Source organism: Dermacentor silvarum, chromosome 2, assembly GCF_013339745.2.
Source record: "Dermacentor silvarum isolate Dsil-2018 chromosome 2, BIME_Dsil_1.4, whole genome shotgun sequence".
In the NCBI taxonomy this organism is placed as follows: domain Eukaryota; kingdom Metazoa; phylum Arthropoda; class Arachnida; order Ixodida; family Ixodidae; genus Dermacentor; species Dermacentor silvarum.
Genome location: NC_051155.1, coordinates 142,692,542 through 142,709,596, shown reverse-complemented (window position 1 = coordinate 142,709,596; position 17,055 = coordinate 142,692,542). Strand labels below are relative to the sequence as shown.

At 45.0% G+C, this 17,055-nt stretch overlaps 1 protein-coding gene across 1 annotated transcript in view; it reads right to left on the bottom strand.

Moving 5' to 3' along the window:
* Positions 1-541: 541 nt before the first annotated feature.
* LOC119441877 (survival motor neuron protein 1) overlaps positions 542-17,055 on the bottom strand; it is a 35,375-nt gene continuing 18,861 nt past the window's right edge. Inside the window, exons 7-8 of the mRNA XM_037706515.2 lie at positions 6,439-6,558; positions 542-704 (exon numbers count right to left, since the gene is read on the bottom strand). Coding sequence (XP_037562443.1) covers positions 639-704; positions 6,439-6,558 — 186 coding nt within the window. The 3' untranslated portion in view covers positions 542-638. The remainder of the gene's footprint in view (positions 705-6,438; positions 6,559-17,055) is intronic.

The window sequence follows — 17,055 nt, the reverse complement described above, 5'->3', positions numbered from 1 at the left end:
ACTCTTGCTTTGCTTGCATGTGCTTGCAAACCTAATGTTAGTGCCCTATAATGTTAAATAAAAGTCCATTAGAGCTACATGTTGCCTCTACATTTCTGCACTGGAGCCTCTTTCCAGCTTTAGAGAAGGAGCCTGAATATGTTAACTGAATGAAAGTAGATCACAGTGTCTCATGGATGTGTAGAAATGGCAAAAGGGAGCAAGAGGTGTGCGTGAGTCATAACAATGCTTGGCCAAAGTTAATTTATAGGCCAGTATGCTAGACCAAGTGTGTCCAACATTTCAAAGACATCAACATGAATTGAAGAAGAGGCAAATCCCATTTTCTTCCATAGCTTTAAACTTTACTCACCTGCTATGGATTAATGTGATAAAGCAAAGAATATAGAAAACTTGAACCCAACACAGCCAAGTGCGTGACCGAGTTCAGCCTAAGGTAAAATATGACTAGAGAAGTGGTGCATTTCAATATAATTAAGCATGTGTTCAGAACGTTTGCAATAAAAAATTCAAAAAAGTTCACGGAAGACTGTGAAACTGGGACTTCTCGAATGCTTGCTGCTAGGCAAATATTAAGTCACAAGAACAATCAAAAGATGGCGTGCTCTGCTTTTAGCTTTTACATACAGCCCAGCTAATCACTTGTGACTATTGTATCTGCAGCAGCAACATTCCCTTTTGCTCGACTTTGCTTCTTGCAAGCCCTGAAAAGACAACAAAGAAAAAAAAGAAAACAACTGATTAGCATATGAGAACGCTAAAGAACATGGTACTATATAGTAGTATAGCTAACATTGTTATTCTTGATATGTATGCACGTTTTACATGAATTTCAGAAGCAGCACTTAATGTGTGGACATAATAGCTGCAGTTCAAACTTTTAATTAAAATTTCACCCCAAATATTTTGGTATTGTACCTATGACTGAATGGCTGATTTCGCCTAATGTACCACAGCAATACCGTGGCCACGAGAGACACTGTAACGTAGGGTTTTAGATTAATATTAATCACCTGGTATTAAAAAAATATATATTTAACTAATTCAAGTAAATTAACGTTTCTGCATTCTGCCCTCATGGAATGCAGCTTCAGAAACTGGGAATTGAACCTGCAACCTTCTGTTCATCAGCAGAATACCATAGCCCCTCACTCACTGTGGAGGTTGATTTTAAGAATGTACAAGTTTCATTTGTAACTTAAGTTCCGGAACCTTAAGGAACCAATCGAACGGTTTCTACATGTTACCATTACCGTGCACAACAGTCTGTGCCATTATTTAAGATAAGAACAGTTAAGAACAATCGTACAGAACAGATAAGAACAATCATAAGAACAAATAAGAACAATCATACGAAGAGATAAGCACAATCATACAGCTGCACCAGATTTTAGTATAAATGTTGCAATTCCTGCCAAACAGTTTGCAAGCACAGCTGACTATGTTAAACTTGGTTCTCATCAGTCGAAACAATGTTTAACTGGACAAGCATTTTTTTTCTTCACTAACGTTCCAGTGACAATGCATACGCTATATCTACTACTAGCTCACATCAGACACACAGCCAATTCACCATAATGCGTCACATTATCCTGCCTCCAACATTACCAGATGCACAGTGCAAAACAATGTTAACGCTTGAAGCTAAACTGCAGTAAATATACTTCAGGCTACAATGCCACTCACAAGGCTATCGCCTGTCCACGCTACAGGCAACAGCAGTTGCCACATTTGGACTATTCAGTAGATCTCTAAATACAGTTGATGCTTGTTACAACGAAGCATTATGATCCAGCGAGAAAGGTTCATTATATTCGACGTACATTCTACTATACAATTTCGGTCTGTAGCATGTGAAAAGATGGAGCTTAGCATGTACTGTCGTCTACTGCTTGATTATTAGAAGCAGGAGACAATTGCAAGAACAATTAAAAATTTCAAAGTAAAATAAATTTTAAAGAAAGATTTATGCGATACTTGTACAAACACAGAGCGGCATTTTCTGGACGCTATCTGACAACAAATGGCAATTTAACAAATTTATTCACACCATGGTAAGATATTCTTGTCAGGGAAAAATTATGTTTAAGCGATACCTCTGCCATAGCCGCCACTCCTCTCCGTGCTAGCGGCCCGCCCAACAGCATTGCTGCCGCCAATATCACAAACAGCGACTATGTGTTTTTCACACAAAGCAATGGTTGATAGAATAAATGTGTCTTAGTTTATTCTTCCGTGACAAGCGACAATCACTGTCAAATGTTTAGCACGAGCGAGAGCTGCGATACTCTCGGAGCCCGTGTCTGACCGCCGCACTGCATTACATGCGAGCCGACTGCAGCGCTTCGTAGCCTGGACGCTGAATCGCCGCTATTTTCCTTTATTGTGCGAATTGATGCGACGAGAAATAATGTGTTTTTAAGACAACACAATTTGGGACCAGTGGCAGTTTTTCAAGCAACGTGTACACTACTGCTTTAAAGTGAAGCGGGTTAGGCCAAGTGGCACCCTTCACATTGAGCCAACAGCGATGGTTGGAGGTGAACTGCTTGTGTGGTTGTCGCGAAACCTTTCCATTACAGGCAAAGTGTCACTAAATAAGCAGCTGCGAGAAGCTTGAAATTGCCCTTAAAGCAGATATCTGCGTGGGCGCCCACTCTGAACCAACCGATGGATTTTGCGAACTAAACTGTAGCAAGCACCAAAAACGAACTGCAAAAAAAAGTTTTTAAGCGTGTGAAAATCATTGTTTCGACAGCGAAAATACAAAGCAGCTGCCACGCAAAATTTTTTTGAAACGCAAGCGAATTCATCACAAGCAGGTAGTAAATATCTACATTTTTGCACAGAAAAAAAAAATAAAAGAAAACGAGAATGTTGCCATTAAGGCTTGCTGGAAATGACACTGAACTTGCAATGCTAAGAACCAGCACCTGCACCCCAGATGCAACAGCGAAACCATCACGCGTGCATGGTTCTCAGATCTGCCTCACATCTGTTTACCACCAGATAGATACCCACACTGTCAGCTGTTAATGACAAAATTAGGTGATTATGAGTCCTATGACTTTTTCACGGTTAGAGTAATTAAATTATATATATATGTTGCTCCTTGATAATCAACTGAGTCAGAATGAAATTTTGTTACAGATTATCTTTAACATGACTGAGACATTTCTTTCTTCCTGCAGCAGCGCTTTTACCAAATGTGTTATTTTCAGCTGTGCACTAAAGATAGCCCATTAACTTATTTCATACGTGTTATCATAAACACTCGGGTATGACCTTAGAGAGGTTTCTGATCTGAGAGGCAGAGGTGACAAATTCAAAATAAAAAAGTGCGCTCATACACCACCATATCCTTCATGCTCTCAATCAATGTGGGTGGTTATTCTGCGACATTCTTCTAAAACATGTGTGCTGCACTACAATGCAGACCCGCCGTGGTGGTTCAGTCAGCTAAAGGCGTTGCGCTGCTGAGCACGAGGTCGCGGGATCGAATCCCAGCCGCGGCGGCTGCATTTCGATGAAGGCAAAATGCAAAAACGCCTGTGTGCTTGCGCTGTAGTGCACATTAAAGAACCCCAGGTGTTCAAAATTTATCAGGAGCCCTCCACTACAGCATGCTTCATAATCAGAACTGGTTTCGGCACGTAAAAGCCCACAAAGAAGAAGAAAGAACTCCAATGCAGTCCCTTCACAATGCAGGGTCTGTTGCAATTGAATATGAGGGCTCTTAAGGAAATGCAAGCCACTGTTCTGAGGACCTATGAGCTCTAGACTTTTTGAAAAGCATGTCAACTGCTCAAACTTTGACCGACAGCATGTGCCTTTTGGTTCCCATCCAACATGTGTAGGATTTCCTTCAGGCTCGCTTGCGGTTTGTAGTAAAGTGAAGTTTATTCAAAGTGTACTAGCACAGTTAAACCTCGATATAACAAAGTAAGTAAACTGGCAAAGTGCTTTGTCATATTGAAATTCAACCTTTTATGCAAATAAGTACAGTCGTCGATGGATTTTTCTTGCATGGAAGGGGTTGCAAATTTTCTTGATTATCGGGCAATCGGAAATAAGACTTAAATGAGAAAAAAATTCATTCTGTTGAATTTCAGAGTCAGCGACGAAAGATACAATTCTATGCTATGTCAATGATATTTTCACATAGGCAATAAGAAGCGAAGCCAGCCACGCTTTCGCGTCTACACCACACCCGAGGTATAGTGTCGTCCGCAGTGGATCAACGCTATCATAAAGAGCGCCGGCAGAAAGAAGCGAATGTTTCGTCTGCCTCTCATTTCAACGCATCTCCGAAACTCAATATTACGCAACCTCCAGTACAGTAGCCGACAGATTTTTCGGACTCTAAAAATTTGGACTTGTTGGATATTCCGGACTTCATAGATGTACCGGCAGGATTCCCATAGAGCTAATGTATTTTCGCGACCGATTTTTCGGACGAATCTAGGTGCCAATGTTCGATTTTCCGGACTAAATCGCTCGCTCCGAGCCACGCTACCTGATCTTGGAGGCCGCCATGTTGGATTTTCCGCTGGCTTGGCCAGGCTTGGCTTCCAGTGCCCCCCTGTATAGCCTTCAAGATTAGTAGACGCACGCTATCCTCTCGTCTCCGAGGCCGTGCCCGCTCTTCCTTGGCCGACAAAACGTTCCAAAAAGCGGCACTTGCTTTTTTTTTCGGTCAGCTCGACACTATCGTCAGATCACTGAAACGGAAACCGTTTTTTTTTTTTTTTTTTAGTTTCGGTTGCGCCGTACGCTGTCTGCGGGTGAAAGCTTGCGAGGGTTAGCCGGGAACCGCAATTTAATCTCACGCACGCGAGAGAGGAAGGCAGCAGAGACGGTTGGGAGTTGCATTCAGCTCTTGCGGCTTCTGCTGACGGAGCTGCCGCGCAGGCACGGTATCTTGAAAGCGATCTGCTATGTGGCCGAAGTGTGCGCCCGCAATCTGCGATGGGTACAAAGGGCGTGCGCCGAGTGCCAGTAGCTTCGTCTGGAAAATTGGACGGTGAAGGGTTTTTGCGTCCGAAATTTCATACCTTCTTATACATTGACTCTATGGTGTACGTGTCCACGAAGGCGTCAGAATTATCGGCCATGTCCGAAAAATCGGGCTTATGGAAAATCGGTCGTTGACTGTTATAACCAAAATTCTAGCAGTGCAAAATGCCAGCTGCAATCTTAATTCAGAAAGGAACGGTGGAAACACATTATGCTTTCTTTCTTTCCACACATTTACTACTTTCCAGGATGGCACGTTGGCAGCGTGTTTCTAGACTCAATGTTGCTATCATTGTGACCATGAATTCTTCTGACATGGTTATGAATTTTCCTGTGGCCGCAGAGTGGCTGGTGAGAAGAAGTTGTTGCAAAAGCTTTCCATCAATACGTTTGTACCAGAAGACTTAAGCAGCGATCAAGCCCAAGATCAAAAGCGTGGGCTAGACTAAGGGCTGTAGTAGCAGAGTTGGGGCTGCGCATGGCCCCCTTATGTCCGAAAAATTGTCAGGCAACTGTACTCAGCAGGTGCAACCTAAAAATGCATGAAGGAAACAAAAAATTTCTCTTGTCCATGTTAAAAACATCTCTTTCTAGATGCACTGTGCATTTTGGCTTAGTGGAACTGCAGTTGGCAAGCCGTTGCGGCGATCCCATGTGGTCGCACCTATCACATGGCTGTGCACCAGTAGACAGGTTTAGCAGAACGTTACTGTATATACTGTGAGCGTTGCCGCATACTGGCTGCTATGACTGCACATGTGTGGAGTTTAGCTGGCTCCAGTATAAGTTTACCTGAATGCTCCAACTGTATAAGATGTTTGCGTAACAACATGGCAGCACCCAGGCTACCTATTTCAAGTCTAATTCATCAGTGATACTTGCTCTCCTTCGTGACAGCAAGAAATAAATGACTAAATTGGCCATTTATATTATATACCGTACACCGTGTATTGTATACTGTATACGCTAACACTCAAGGTAACGCTCTGCTAAAACTGTCTAACGATGATGCAAAGTGCATGTATGTAATTTATTACTGTTCCCAGGCCACATATTGGCACAACAAGCCACCAATGAGCTGTCAAAATCCGCAGGAGACACTCCAATCGCCTGTTGAAAACATGATGCTTGCGTTTCTTTCACATAGACACGACTGACAAATTTTTTTAGACAATAATTATCGTTTTTGCTTCTAACGAATATGGGACATGACAAAGGTATTTTCTCATAGGATGCTACTTCATTATAACAAGGTTCAACCATATTCAGAAACCACACAAAAAACACACACACGTGCGCACATACACACACACACGTTCCTATACCTTGTACTGTCCTTCATAACTGGCGATTTGGGAGTGCAACAAACAAATTAATAAAGCTTTGGCATGTCTGCCTCTTTAAACCTGAAGTACTACTTACCTGGTAGTAGCCAGTATGGTAGCCGGTCATATACCATGACATAAGCATGGAGGCCAGTGCTTCCTCGTTGTTTGGGAGATCACCATGAGCAATGGGAGGCGGCGGTGGAATGGACTGCTTCTGAAGGTGAGTGAAAGACAGAGAAATGTGTGAAGGTATGACAGACCAACTACCTCCCTAGATCAATATTACAAGGCGGTTCACGTATCTAGAAACAAACTCCGAAGTCTATGTAAAATGTTGGAGGATGAGGCCGCTCACGGTCCACCTCCCTCACCTCTTTGATGCTACTCAGCATCCTCACTAAGATGAGGCTAGTAGCAGTCAACTTTAGTCACTCAGAATATTGTTTTGCAACTGCAATATATGCACTCAACATAAACTTAAGATAAACAAGAAAACAGCACAACCTAAACAGAATTGTCATGCCTACAAAAGAGAGACCTTAAGGAAATGATAACAAGAGTGTAATTTCGCTCAACCACAGAGATATTTATTTTCTATGCTAGTTAGGGCTGCTAAAAGCGTGCTGACATGTGACATCCCTTTTGCAATGAATGGCAAAGACCTTATAGAAAGCAGTGGTCATGATAGCTGCACGAAACATGCATCTTTCCATCATGAATCTATAGAAATGTGCCTAACGTTAGATTCTATTGTGTGCCTGGACTCCAGTGTTGCAGTAAGGTTCTAGCAGCAGAACTTCTTCAAAGACACCACCAGGACTGCACTTCAGTGGCATCAGTTCTTTACATGAGCTTACAGCTTGCCGCCCAGTTATTCCTGAGGCAAGTCTCGTTACAAGAGTCTACCTGCTGCATGGCTTGTTCTTGTGTTTTGTTTGATGAGTGTATTGCTAGTACTATGAATACTGCATTTCTGCATTTAAGCCACAAACTGTTGTAACAGTGCGCTTGACGTGTGAATATGATTTCCGTTGTTTTGGCATGGTGATGTGATGGCGATACATTGTACACTGTGCAAATGCTCAGTTCACGCAGTGATTTCAACTGCCTATGAGTGTCAGTGCTTTGCTTCCAGCTTCTGATAGATTTTTTCGCTAGAATTTGAGAGTCAGTGCTTTGCTTCCTGGTTCTGAAGCCTTATTTCGGTAGAATAAACGGGTTGCATAGGTTATTTCCTATGGATTTTTCATGTGATGAGTTCAATCATCAGTTTTTTTCAAGTTGTAGGCATGGTCCTGCACAGTAAAATATGTATCAGTTGAGTATTCAGTTACATATGGACTGCCAAGTAGCATGCATGAAAAGGTAATCCAGGAAGCATCATCTAACAGAGACAATGGGACAGGTAGGTGAGGGCAATAATACTGGTGACACCTAGTACAGTAGAATCCCACTGTTACGTTCCCGGGTGCTGTGTTTTTACGGGTGCTGTGTTTTCCCGGCTGTTACGTCGTTTTCGGCCGTTCACGGCATAGCTCCCATAGGACCCAATGCATTGGAAACCCCGCTGTTGCGTCGCAACTGTGGGACTATTCCTGCATCATGTGTTGCGAACTGCCAGCCCGCGCCGGTCCGAGAGGCCATGTTGACTTTTCATGTTGCATGGCTTGGTCGGTCGCTCGACGATGGGATTGGCAGCCCAAAGTGCTGGAAGCGACACCTATGACATGTTTTCATTTTCCACCAGCAAAGCATGGCCTTTAAGATCCGTATTTGCGATCTCAGGATGGTGTCTATGCCGCGTTGGGTCCCTAAAATGGTTTTGGCGCATAGATGTTCCGTATAAACATCAAAACTGAGAGCTGGGAGAGTTGGTGTGTGTAAGCCCGCCAGTCCCGAACGGTAGTAATACAAATCGAAAAATGCGTCATGGCCATCTGGCCAGGGGACTGTTGTCTTGATGAGCTTGTTGTTAATTGACATCACTTGAGTAACGGCCGTCGACGGCTCACACAGACCGGGATCTTGCACACAAGTAGAGTAAACATACAGCTGACATCCTAACTACCGCATAGGTCGGGGAGCGGACAAAAACACCCGCGCCACAGTAGCAATAGCTGCTTGACAATGACGAGGGGCTTCGAACCCCCTTCTGCGATGCGCTTTCTTGGAACCGCCGCAGGCATTCTTCTCGCGCGCGGCAAGCGGGTGAGTGTGAACGGATTCACAACTTGCGTTTGCACCGATTAGTTAAACGGGCGGCCTCCCCTGAAGGGCAACAAACAACCCTGTCTCGCGTCCGACTTCTGCCTTGGTAGCCTTGGAATATGCATGATTTGGGTTTCGACACGGGCAGTGTGAATCCCGTGACGCCAACCAGGATGCTTTTTATGGATGCTTTTTATGCAACAGGGCGCAAGTTCCCCTTGCGCCCTGTTGCAAGATATGCGTTTGGTGCCGCAGCACAGCGTCGCCCCCCCCCCCTCTCCCTCCCTCCCATACCCCCACGGCCTTTCGCGCGATGGAGGTCGAGTTTGCCCTCTGCTGTGCGTTCTCTCTGTTAAGGCGCGCATCCCTCGCGCACTTTCACTCGCACATACGGCACGCAGCGACGATTTTATCGTCCTTGGACTCATGCTCCACGTCTCATGCGCCTCCTCCTCATCGCCCCCGTTGATCTCCTCTCCCATCGGTGGGCGCACCTCATTGAGAAGCGTGCTCGCTACTGCCCTTGTTGGTGAGATTTTCCCGCGGAAGCTGCATTATATCCGGTATTTCGTCTCACGCGGTTGCACTGTAAGTGGTAGGCGTATACATAGAGTGCTATGGGAAAATTAGCGGGAGTCTGAAAAGACCGTACTATATCCGGTCCTGCACTATAAGCGGTTACTTTACAAGTGGTCTATACTGTAATTTGCATTACTGTGTTGTTAGGATAATACGAATACCAAAGGTAGATAGTCCTTAGGTAAACTTCACAAGGCTTTAGTAATGACAGCCATGTTGTCTCAACATAGCACGTTTGAAGGTGGAGCCACTGTAATGAAGCTAAGGCTAACAAAGAAATGGCTGCTATTAGGCCCATCTTCACAAGCATGTGTGAAAGTCTTACTTAATGGGATACTGAATAAAAATTTTGCCACTGAGATTTTTAACCCAAATGAAAGCTCAAGCGCTAAATATGGCAAATACATCACTGTTTTTAGAAAGAAATCGACAGAAAATTATGAATTTAATAATTTTTTCATAAAAAACTGCACCTAGCGGTTGCGCTGCAATACACAGAATGGGGCATTAATCCTACCGGATACTGCTGATGCCACCACTCCGAGATCGTTCAGTGCAATCGAAGTGATCTTGGAGGCCACACTGCTGCACTCACTGCTTTCCCATCAACATTGCCAGCCACCAACCACTCATCTCGCCTCGCTCAATCACATCTCACCCCCCCCCAGCCCCCCTCCCCCAGCGTGGTACAGATAGTGTCGAACGACGCGCAAGCCATAGTTTCTTCGTGCCATAATCTTGTGGCATACGACGATTCAGGACACGTGGGACAGGTGTGCGAGCGGGCGAGTGGCATATACTTTGCCTAAACTCGGCGCCTTGCATGTACACTCGGAAGGTTTCATATACTTGTCGACAGGTGCAAAACAAACATCTTGGGACAACATTGCTTTGTTTTACACAAACACTGTCAATAAAGGCATGCCTGCGCAAGCGACAAACACAGCACGCCACCAGCTGACGGTACTGCTGACAGCCGCTGATAGGGCTGGTAGTCAGAGCTCGCTGGACGCCGTGGTCGACGGCGCTTGTAATCTAGCTTCACCTCGTAATAGACGACTAATTTTTGCCAACACGATTAACCGTTGTATAAGTCTGTCACAAGTAAACAAAGATAATTGGTTTTCTTGAAAACGCCGTTACGAAGAGAAAACACTCAAACCAAGAGAGACTCCTCCCTGTGCTGCGTGCCTGTGAAATGCTTTTACACCGCGGCTCCTGATCTCGCCAGTGGTTAGCAGAACAGGCACAATTTTGACAGTCTTATTCTTTCAGTTATCATTTCATATCAGAAACAAACTGTAACCAATTTTTTGTGCGACTGTGAAAGGTGATAGATGCGGATGCCTTGGCCAGGCTGAGACTGGTGCCAGCTATGCGGCAGGCAACATCACACGCATTCTGCACTGTGCTTGGCTGCGGCCGTCCAATCGCTCTCATATAACAATATTCAGGCAGTTTGTCCTTACTTCGGCCTCCAATCTGATTCCGCATCCTATTCTAACTTGTTCGAAATTGCTGGTGCGTGGTTGCCGGTACAGAGGTCAACACACATCTCTAAACACGCGAACCACGTTCGCAGGACTGCACTGGCGAATCTGATGATGAAATGTGGTCCAAAATCGGCTGTATGTGAGCTTGCGTGACTACATTTACAGTTTCCACTGATTTCTCTCGACCTGGTGGTTGGCTTAAGCTTTCGTGGCTGTTCTATCCCTCGCGAGTGTGTTCTTGACATGTGTGTTGACCTCTGTACAAGCCGGGTTGTACTTCGTGTCTCCTATAATACGTCGGAGTCACAATCACTGCTTGTGCTGTCACTTTCCTTAGCGTTTTGCATACTTATGCACTCACTTCAACTATACTTTTTTTTTTTTCCAGTTTTCTTTTCGCCTGCATTTGACCCGATGGTGTACTCGCTCAGTTTTTTTTTGTCTCCCTTTTACCCACTGCAGGATAGCAAACCGAATATTCCCATTTAGTTAAGCTCTCTGCCATTCCCTTTATTCCTTTTTCTCTCTCTATGTGCTCACATAGAACAGTACAAGGCGTGCAAACATCAGTCAAGCTGTGCCAAGAGCTGGCTGTCCTCATCTAAACGCTGCTGCCATGGGTAGGCACGACGTCCCGCCCGCTGGCGCACTGCCCTGTGCGGGCTTGCTGCTTGCAGCCAGTGCGAGCTCATAAAAGCCGGACAACACAGCCCTCTGTTAAATGATATGTGCTACAACCATTGTGTATCGGAATAATCGAGCCTTCTGAGTGCAATTCTGATGCGTACCTCATTTAATTCAAATTTTTATTCAATATCCGTTTAAGTGAGAAAGGTAATAAAACATATATCCTATCATGCATTTCAATGTAAATAGGGTTCAGCTTCTTGGTTTGAACTGACAAAAACAAAAAAAGAGAGAAAAGCTAAAGCAAAGATGGACATGTGGGCTCCCACCTCAGTGCCAATCTTAACACACAGACTGCCAAATGAGTCCATTAGGAAGAGTTGTTCTTGACACTTCATGCAAAGATTCTGTTGGCAAGTTGGATCTGTCACTGTAATTTAGACTGTCAAAGTTCTTCATACTAAAATATGTTTGCACATTGGTCTCACAAAGAACTTGCCCTAGGTGCTTAGTTATTTGCATTTCTCTGTAGTCCTGTGATGAGATTTGAACAGCATCAAGACGCATAATCGCAATGTAGCAGTAAGACTGAGTCGTAGATATTTCAAAAGGACACCAAAGATGAATATTAAGTATGTTTGTATTGCTTAACTATGCTGCTGCAATAGTAAAATGGCTACTCTTGGTGTGTGAAAAGAGGATAGCCAAGAAAAGAGGGGTGCTGCTGTGATGTCATGGATTTGGTTAGGGTCTACTTGGTTCTGGTTAATTCTTTATCAGTAGAGGAGGACAACATTACGCTTTAGCGGCACCAAAGAGTCAATTCTGATGAAGTTTTCCATATTTGTATCTTTCTTGGAACAGCTCTTACAACAGAGAGCTTCTCCTGCGCAACAATGAACTAAATTTGAAAAAGTACCTTATTTACTCTTCTAATGCGCCCTCGATTGTAACGTGCACATGATTTTTGATGGCCAGACATTAAAAATGCAATTTGCTTGATGGTAACGGGCACCCCGATTTTCATATAGTACTTAAAAAAAAAGTTAAAATGCAATACAATGCAACGGTTGTTTTATCACCAGATTTGTAAAGGTCCCCGCCAGGCCAAGAAGCTCAGTGTCTCAAATGCCACGCTATTCTGAAGACGCCAACGACGACTCTGGTGACGCATTTAACTCATTCCGTACCGCGCCCATTGGGCATGGTTAGCCCTCTATCAATGGCTTGAAACGCCGCTTTCGAGACCTTCCGCGCCGCTCACTGACATACTGCGCTATCGGACGTGAAGGAGGAGAACTATATTTTAGTTTTCTAAGCAGTTTTCTTTTTTCCCGCGAGGTGGTGATTTTAAAACGCGCTACGTAGTTTCGCGATCATCAAAGGAGAACGAAAAAATGGCTGCTTGCTATCAATGGTTTAAAACGCCGCTTTCGAGACCTTCTGCGCCGTTCGTGGACACACTGCACCATCGGACGTGAAAGAGGAGAAACTATATTTTTGTTTTCTAAGCAGTTCACTTTTTCCCTGCCAAGCAGTGATTTTTAAACGCGCTCCGAAGTTTTAGCGATCGTTAAAGCAGAACGCAAAAATGTCCGGCTCAAAAAACGGCGCGCGCGCTTTGGGAGATCGCAGATATCACGATTCCGTTGCCTCTGCGACTGATCTTATCGATACATCGAATAGCAGCAAGTCAGAGGACGCTGAGTTTTCATGGGACTTTACGTCTGAAAGCGACGACGACGCAAATCAGCTCAGAACATAGGCGGCCGCAGCCCGGTACGCCCAACTGTAGTGCTTGCCGTTAAAGTTTTGTAGCAAAACACCTGTTTAATGAAAATTTGTTATTTTTTGGGAGATAGTGCCTAATAGACTTCAATACATTTCGTATATCTCATAATTTTTTAAACATTTTTTTCTTAGTAAATACAAGCGTGCCCTTACAAACTTTGTTCAATTTTATTGCACAATCTTGATTTTAACAATTGATATCTTTTTATGACATACATCTCGTTAATAAAACTTTTATGCTGAAAAGTGCATTCATTTTGCTTTCTGTTTATGTATTACATTAAATATTGAGTGCAGTAGTTCCTTCAGAAAAAAAAAAAAACATCTGCCGTAACATACACAAAACACCTATTTTCCTCATGGTAGGGAAAGCGTTAAAGAGGCACCCGGATGTCTCTGCAGCATACGAAAAAGAACATTGTGCGCAGAAAAGCGCGAGATCTACTGCTGTCGCTAAGCCTGAAGTGCAACAGCCTTCATTAGCTGACCGTTTCAAGCTGAAACATACGGCACCAAAAGCACAGCAAGTGACAAAGGCTATTGCAGGAGTCATAGTGCGCGGGATGCATTCTTACAGTGTTGTTAGAAATCCAGGTTTGTGGCCGTTATGAACGCTGCTATGCCCAAGTATGTTGTGCCGTCGCAAACAAAATGTTTTCCAGAGCAATAATTACGGAGCTCTATGCTTCGAAGAAGCAAAACTTGATAAACAGCCTTCAGGCGGTGATGCTGCATCAAGGCAAGGTTTCCTGGTGTCAAGACATCTGAGGATACAGCCCTAGTGATGTTGCTGAATCCAAGATTTAAGGATGCCTGCTATACTGAAAGGGCAGAGAAGAAGTAGGCCTGCGCTGTTCTCACCAAAGCAGTAGAGGGAACACTGCAAGTTGTATGCTGTGAAACATCAAGTGAGAGTGGTACAGGTTTAGATAGCTCCCAAGATGCTTCTGCGTAGGGGGCCTTTGCAAGCTTTGCATCAGATGGTTCTATGAAGTCTGGTCCTTTCATCAAAGACGATGTTGAGAGCTACCCGAGAGTTCCCCTGCTTCCTTGCTGTGAGGACCCACTCGAATGATGGAAGAGCAAAAGCAGCCACCTTCACCCGTCCCTTATAAGGGTAACCCGCAGGTACCTTTTAGCGCAAGCAACCCAAACAACAAGTAAAAGGTTATTTTCGACAGCGGGTGCCATTGTAACCTGCAGAAGGGAGCACTTTCTTCCCCAGCATGTGGAGCAACTAGTTTTTCTGCACAAGAATTTTTGACTTTCATTTTATTAACTGTAGAAAGAAACACCTTTTACTTGCATGTAGAGCTGTTATATTTTTTTATTGAAACATGCTATCAAACGATTTCCTGGTATTTCTTTGTTATTTTCTTCTGTGTGTGATGTAGCCCTTTAACTAGTAGAAGGAAGCACCTTCCTCACTGCATGTGGTGCTGCTAGTCTTTATGCCATTATTTTACTTGAAATATGTTGCAAAAGAATTTTCATGTTTTTTTGTGTGTGTTGTAGCCTCGTAACTCGTACAAGGGAGCGCCGTCATTGCATGTGGACCTGCTAGTCTATATGCCGTCATATTTGGCTTGAAATATATTACCAAAGAATTTTAAGTTTTTTTTTTCTGTGTTGTAGCCTTGTAACTAGTGGAAGGGAGTGCCTTCTTCACTGCATGTGGAGCTGCTAGTCCTTATTCCATTATTTTTTTACTTGAAATATGTTACTGAATGATTTTCTGTGATGTTTTATGCATGTGTGCAGGGGCTCCGGAGGTATACAGTGGAATCTTGATGATACGAATTTTTCTGCGGTCCCGGCCGAGCCTCATTACTTTGCAACGTGTTAGAAAACGGTTGTTACGAATCGATTTTCGACCCGCTTCGGTTGATACGAATAAACGCCGCCCCACCGACGGCCGCGAAAGAGAACAGCGCGCAGTCACGTGCTTTCTCCATTTCTCTTTTGGTGCGGAGGCGCGGACGCGACGCCAGACAGCGCGGAGGCCGCGACTGGGCGCGAAGAGTTCGAAGCGGTGGCGCTTTTGTTGCTTTTGTGCTTTTCCTCCTTTTCCGCGTGCCATCGGACGGAGTGGCTGCCGTGCTTCGGGCCGCGTTCTTTGAGTTTGCGCCATTTTGCCTAGTCGCAGCGAGCTACGTCTACCGAGATACGATCTCGGCTGATTCGCACGGCCGTACGCCGAGGCGGGGGAGCCTCCGTTGGAACGTCTTCCGTTGGCTGCGTTATCGGTGCCGATGGCACAGAGGGATTGTCGGTTTCGCTGCTGGAGTCACACGGTGCAAGATAGCACGGCACGTAATCCACGGTGCAAAGTTGCGCTCGTTCAGTCCGGTGCTCCTCCGCTTCTCCCGCTAATCGCCGTATTTTTCTTGCCGTAGGAGCGCTTCCGTATTCCGAAGGCGTGCTTCGTCCAAAGTTTATTCGCCATCGTCGCTCCATCACTAATCTGGGAGTTCTCAGTAATCCGAATTCTGTGTGTCAAGTGAAGACGCCGGTGTGGTTTACGAAGCAGACAACTGCGGTTGCCATCTTACCCCTGCCAGAGCAGCAACCACTGGAGAGACAAACGCCTTTCAGCACGGCAGCCAATCGGAGGCACGCTTTCATCGGAGGGCCCGTGTGACTACCTATCGCAGACCCGCGCTTCTTTTGTGTTTGTGCGTTTGTTACAAGATGGCGACGACAAACGAATTGAGAAGCGGAACGACGAAACTTTGAGCTTTCGAACGATACCAAGATGGCGGCGCTCAGTGGCGGGATATACGAGATATGGCTCCGTGAACTGCGGTGATCTTGCGCGATTTAAAGCTGTTTTCTTGCCCTGCGCACTGACGAATTAAACTTTTTCGGGCACTTTTAGTGCGTTTTCAGCCAAACCATTTTGATGCAGCGTATTAGGCGTTGCAGACACCCAAACGCGTGGTTTTCAAAAATCTATTTTTCTCGCGATTTTCGCGATCTGATCCCCGCGTCCCCCTTTAATTTAGCTAGTTTTAATTGTGTTTCGATGATACAAATTTCGGCTAATACGAATATTTTTCGTGACCCCGTGAGATTCGAATCATCGAGATTCCACTGTATCTGATGCATGGGGGCTCATGTCGCTTCGTGATTGTGTAGTTCACCTCTCTCTCTCTCTATATATATATACACCGTATTTACACGATTGTAAGTCGACTCGAATGTAGGTCGACACCCCCAAAATTGCATGTCTCAAAAAAAAAAAAGGGGGGGGGGGGGGGGAGAAAAAACACACGAGTGCATTCACACAAGGGAAATTTATTGATGGGGTTGCTAAGACTACTCATCGTCACTAGAGTCGACCTCACTGGCACTGCTGCCGTCATAGCTGCTGCGGTCCCACAGCACGTCGTCATCAAGTGAGAGTCCACACTTCACGAACGACCGCACCACGACATTGCGCAATACAGCCGCCCACGCAGAGAGGACCCACCCGCACACAGTAGCCAGGGAGGCCAAATTTCCTCGCGCTGAAGCCGCCACTGCCGCACCACATGTTCACTGACTACAATCTTGCCTCCCGCTGCGCAGTTGTTAGTTTCCTCGGCATGGAGGATAGCTGCCCATTTGAATGCTGCTGTGAACGAGCGCCGAAAGTTCTTGGCACTCATGACAAGCGCGACGATTCAGCACAACAGCAGAAGTGACAGATGCGCGCGGCCGTCGAAAACAATCGTATCTCAAAGAAAAGCTCTTCCGCCAACTACCATACCCCCCTAACGGCGGCTCTTCCATGATCGATGCTCCCACAAGAACCGTGCACTCGTGGTGCACGCAATCAAAATGTATGCAATACGGTAAATTAATACGCTACGCTTCTACCGTAACCATGGAAACGTAGGTGCAAAGTTGCAAACACGCCGTAGCGCCCCTGATTTCTCGTTTCTCTTGCCGCTACTAGCGGTACACGGTTCGGTTTCGATTCTAAGTCGACCCCCCAACATTGGATTGTCAAATTTGAAAAAATGGGTCGA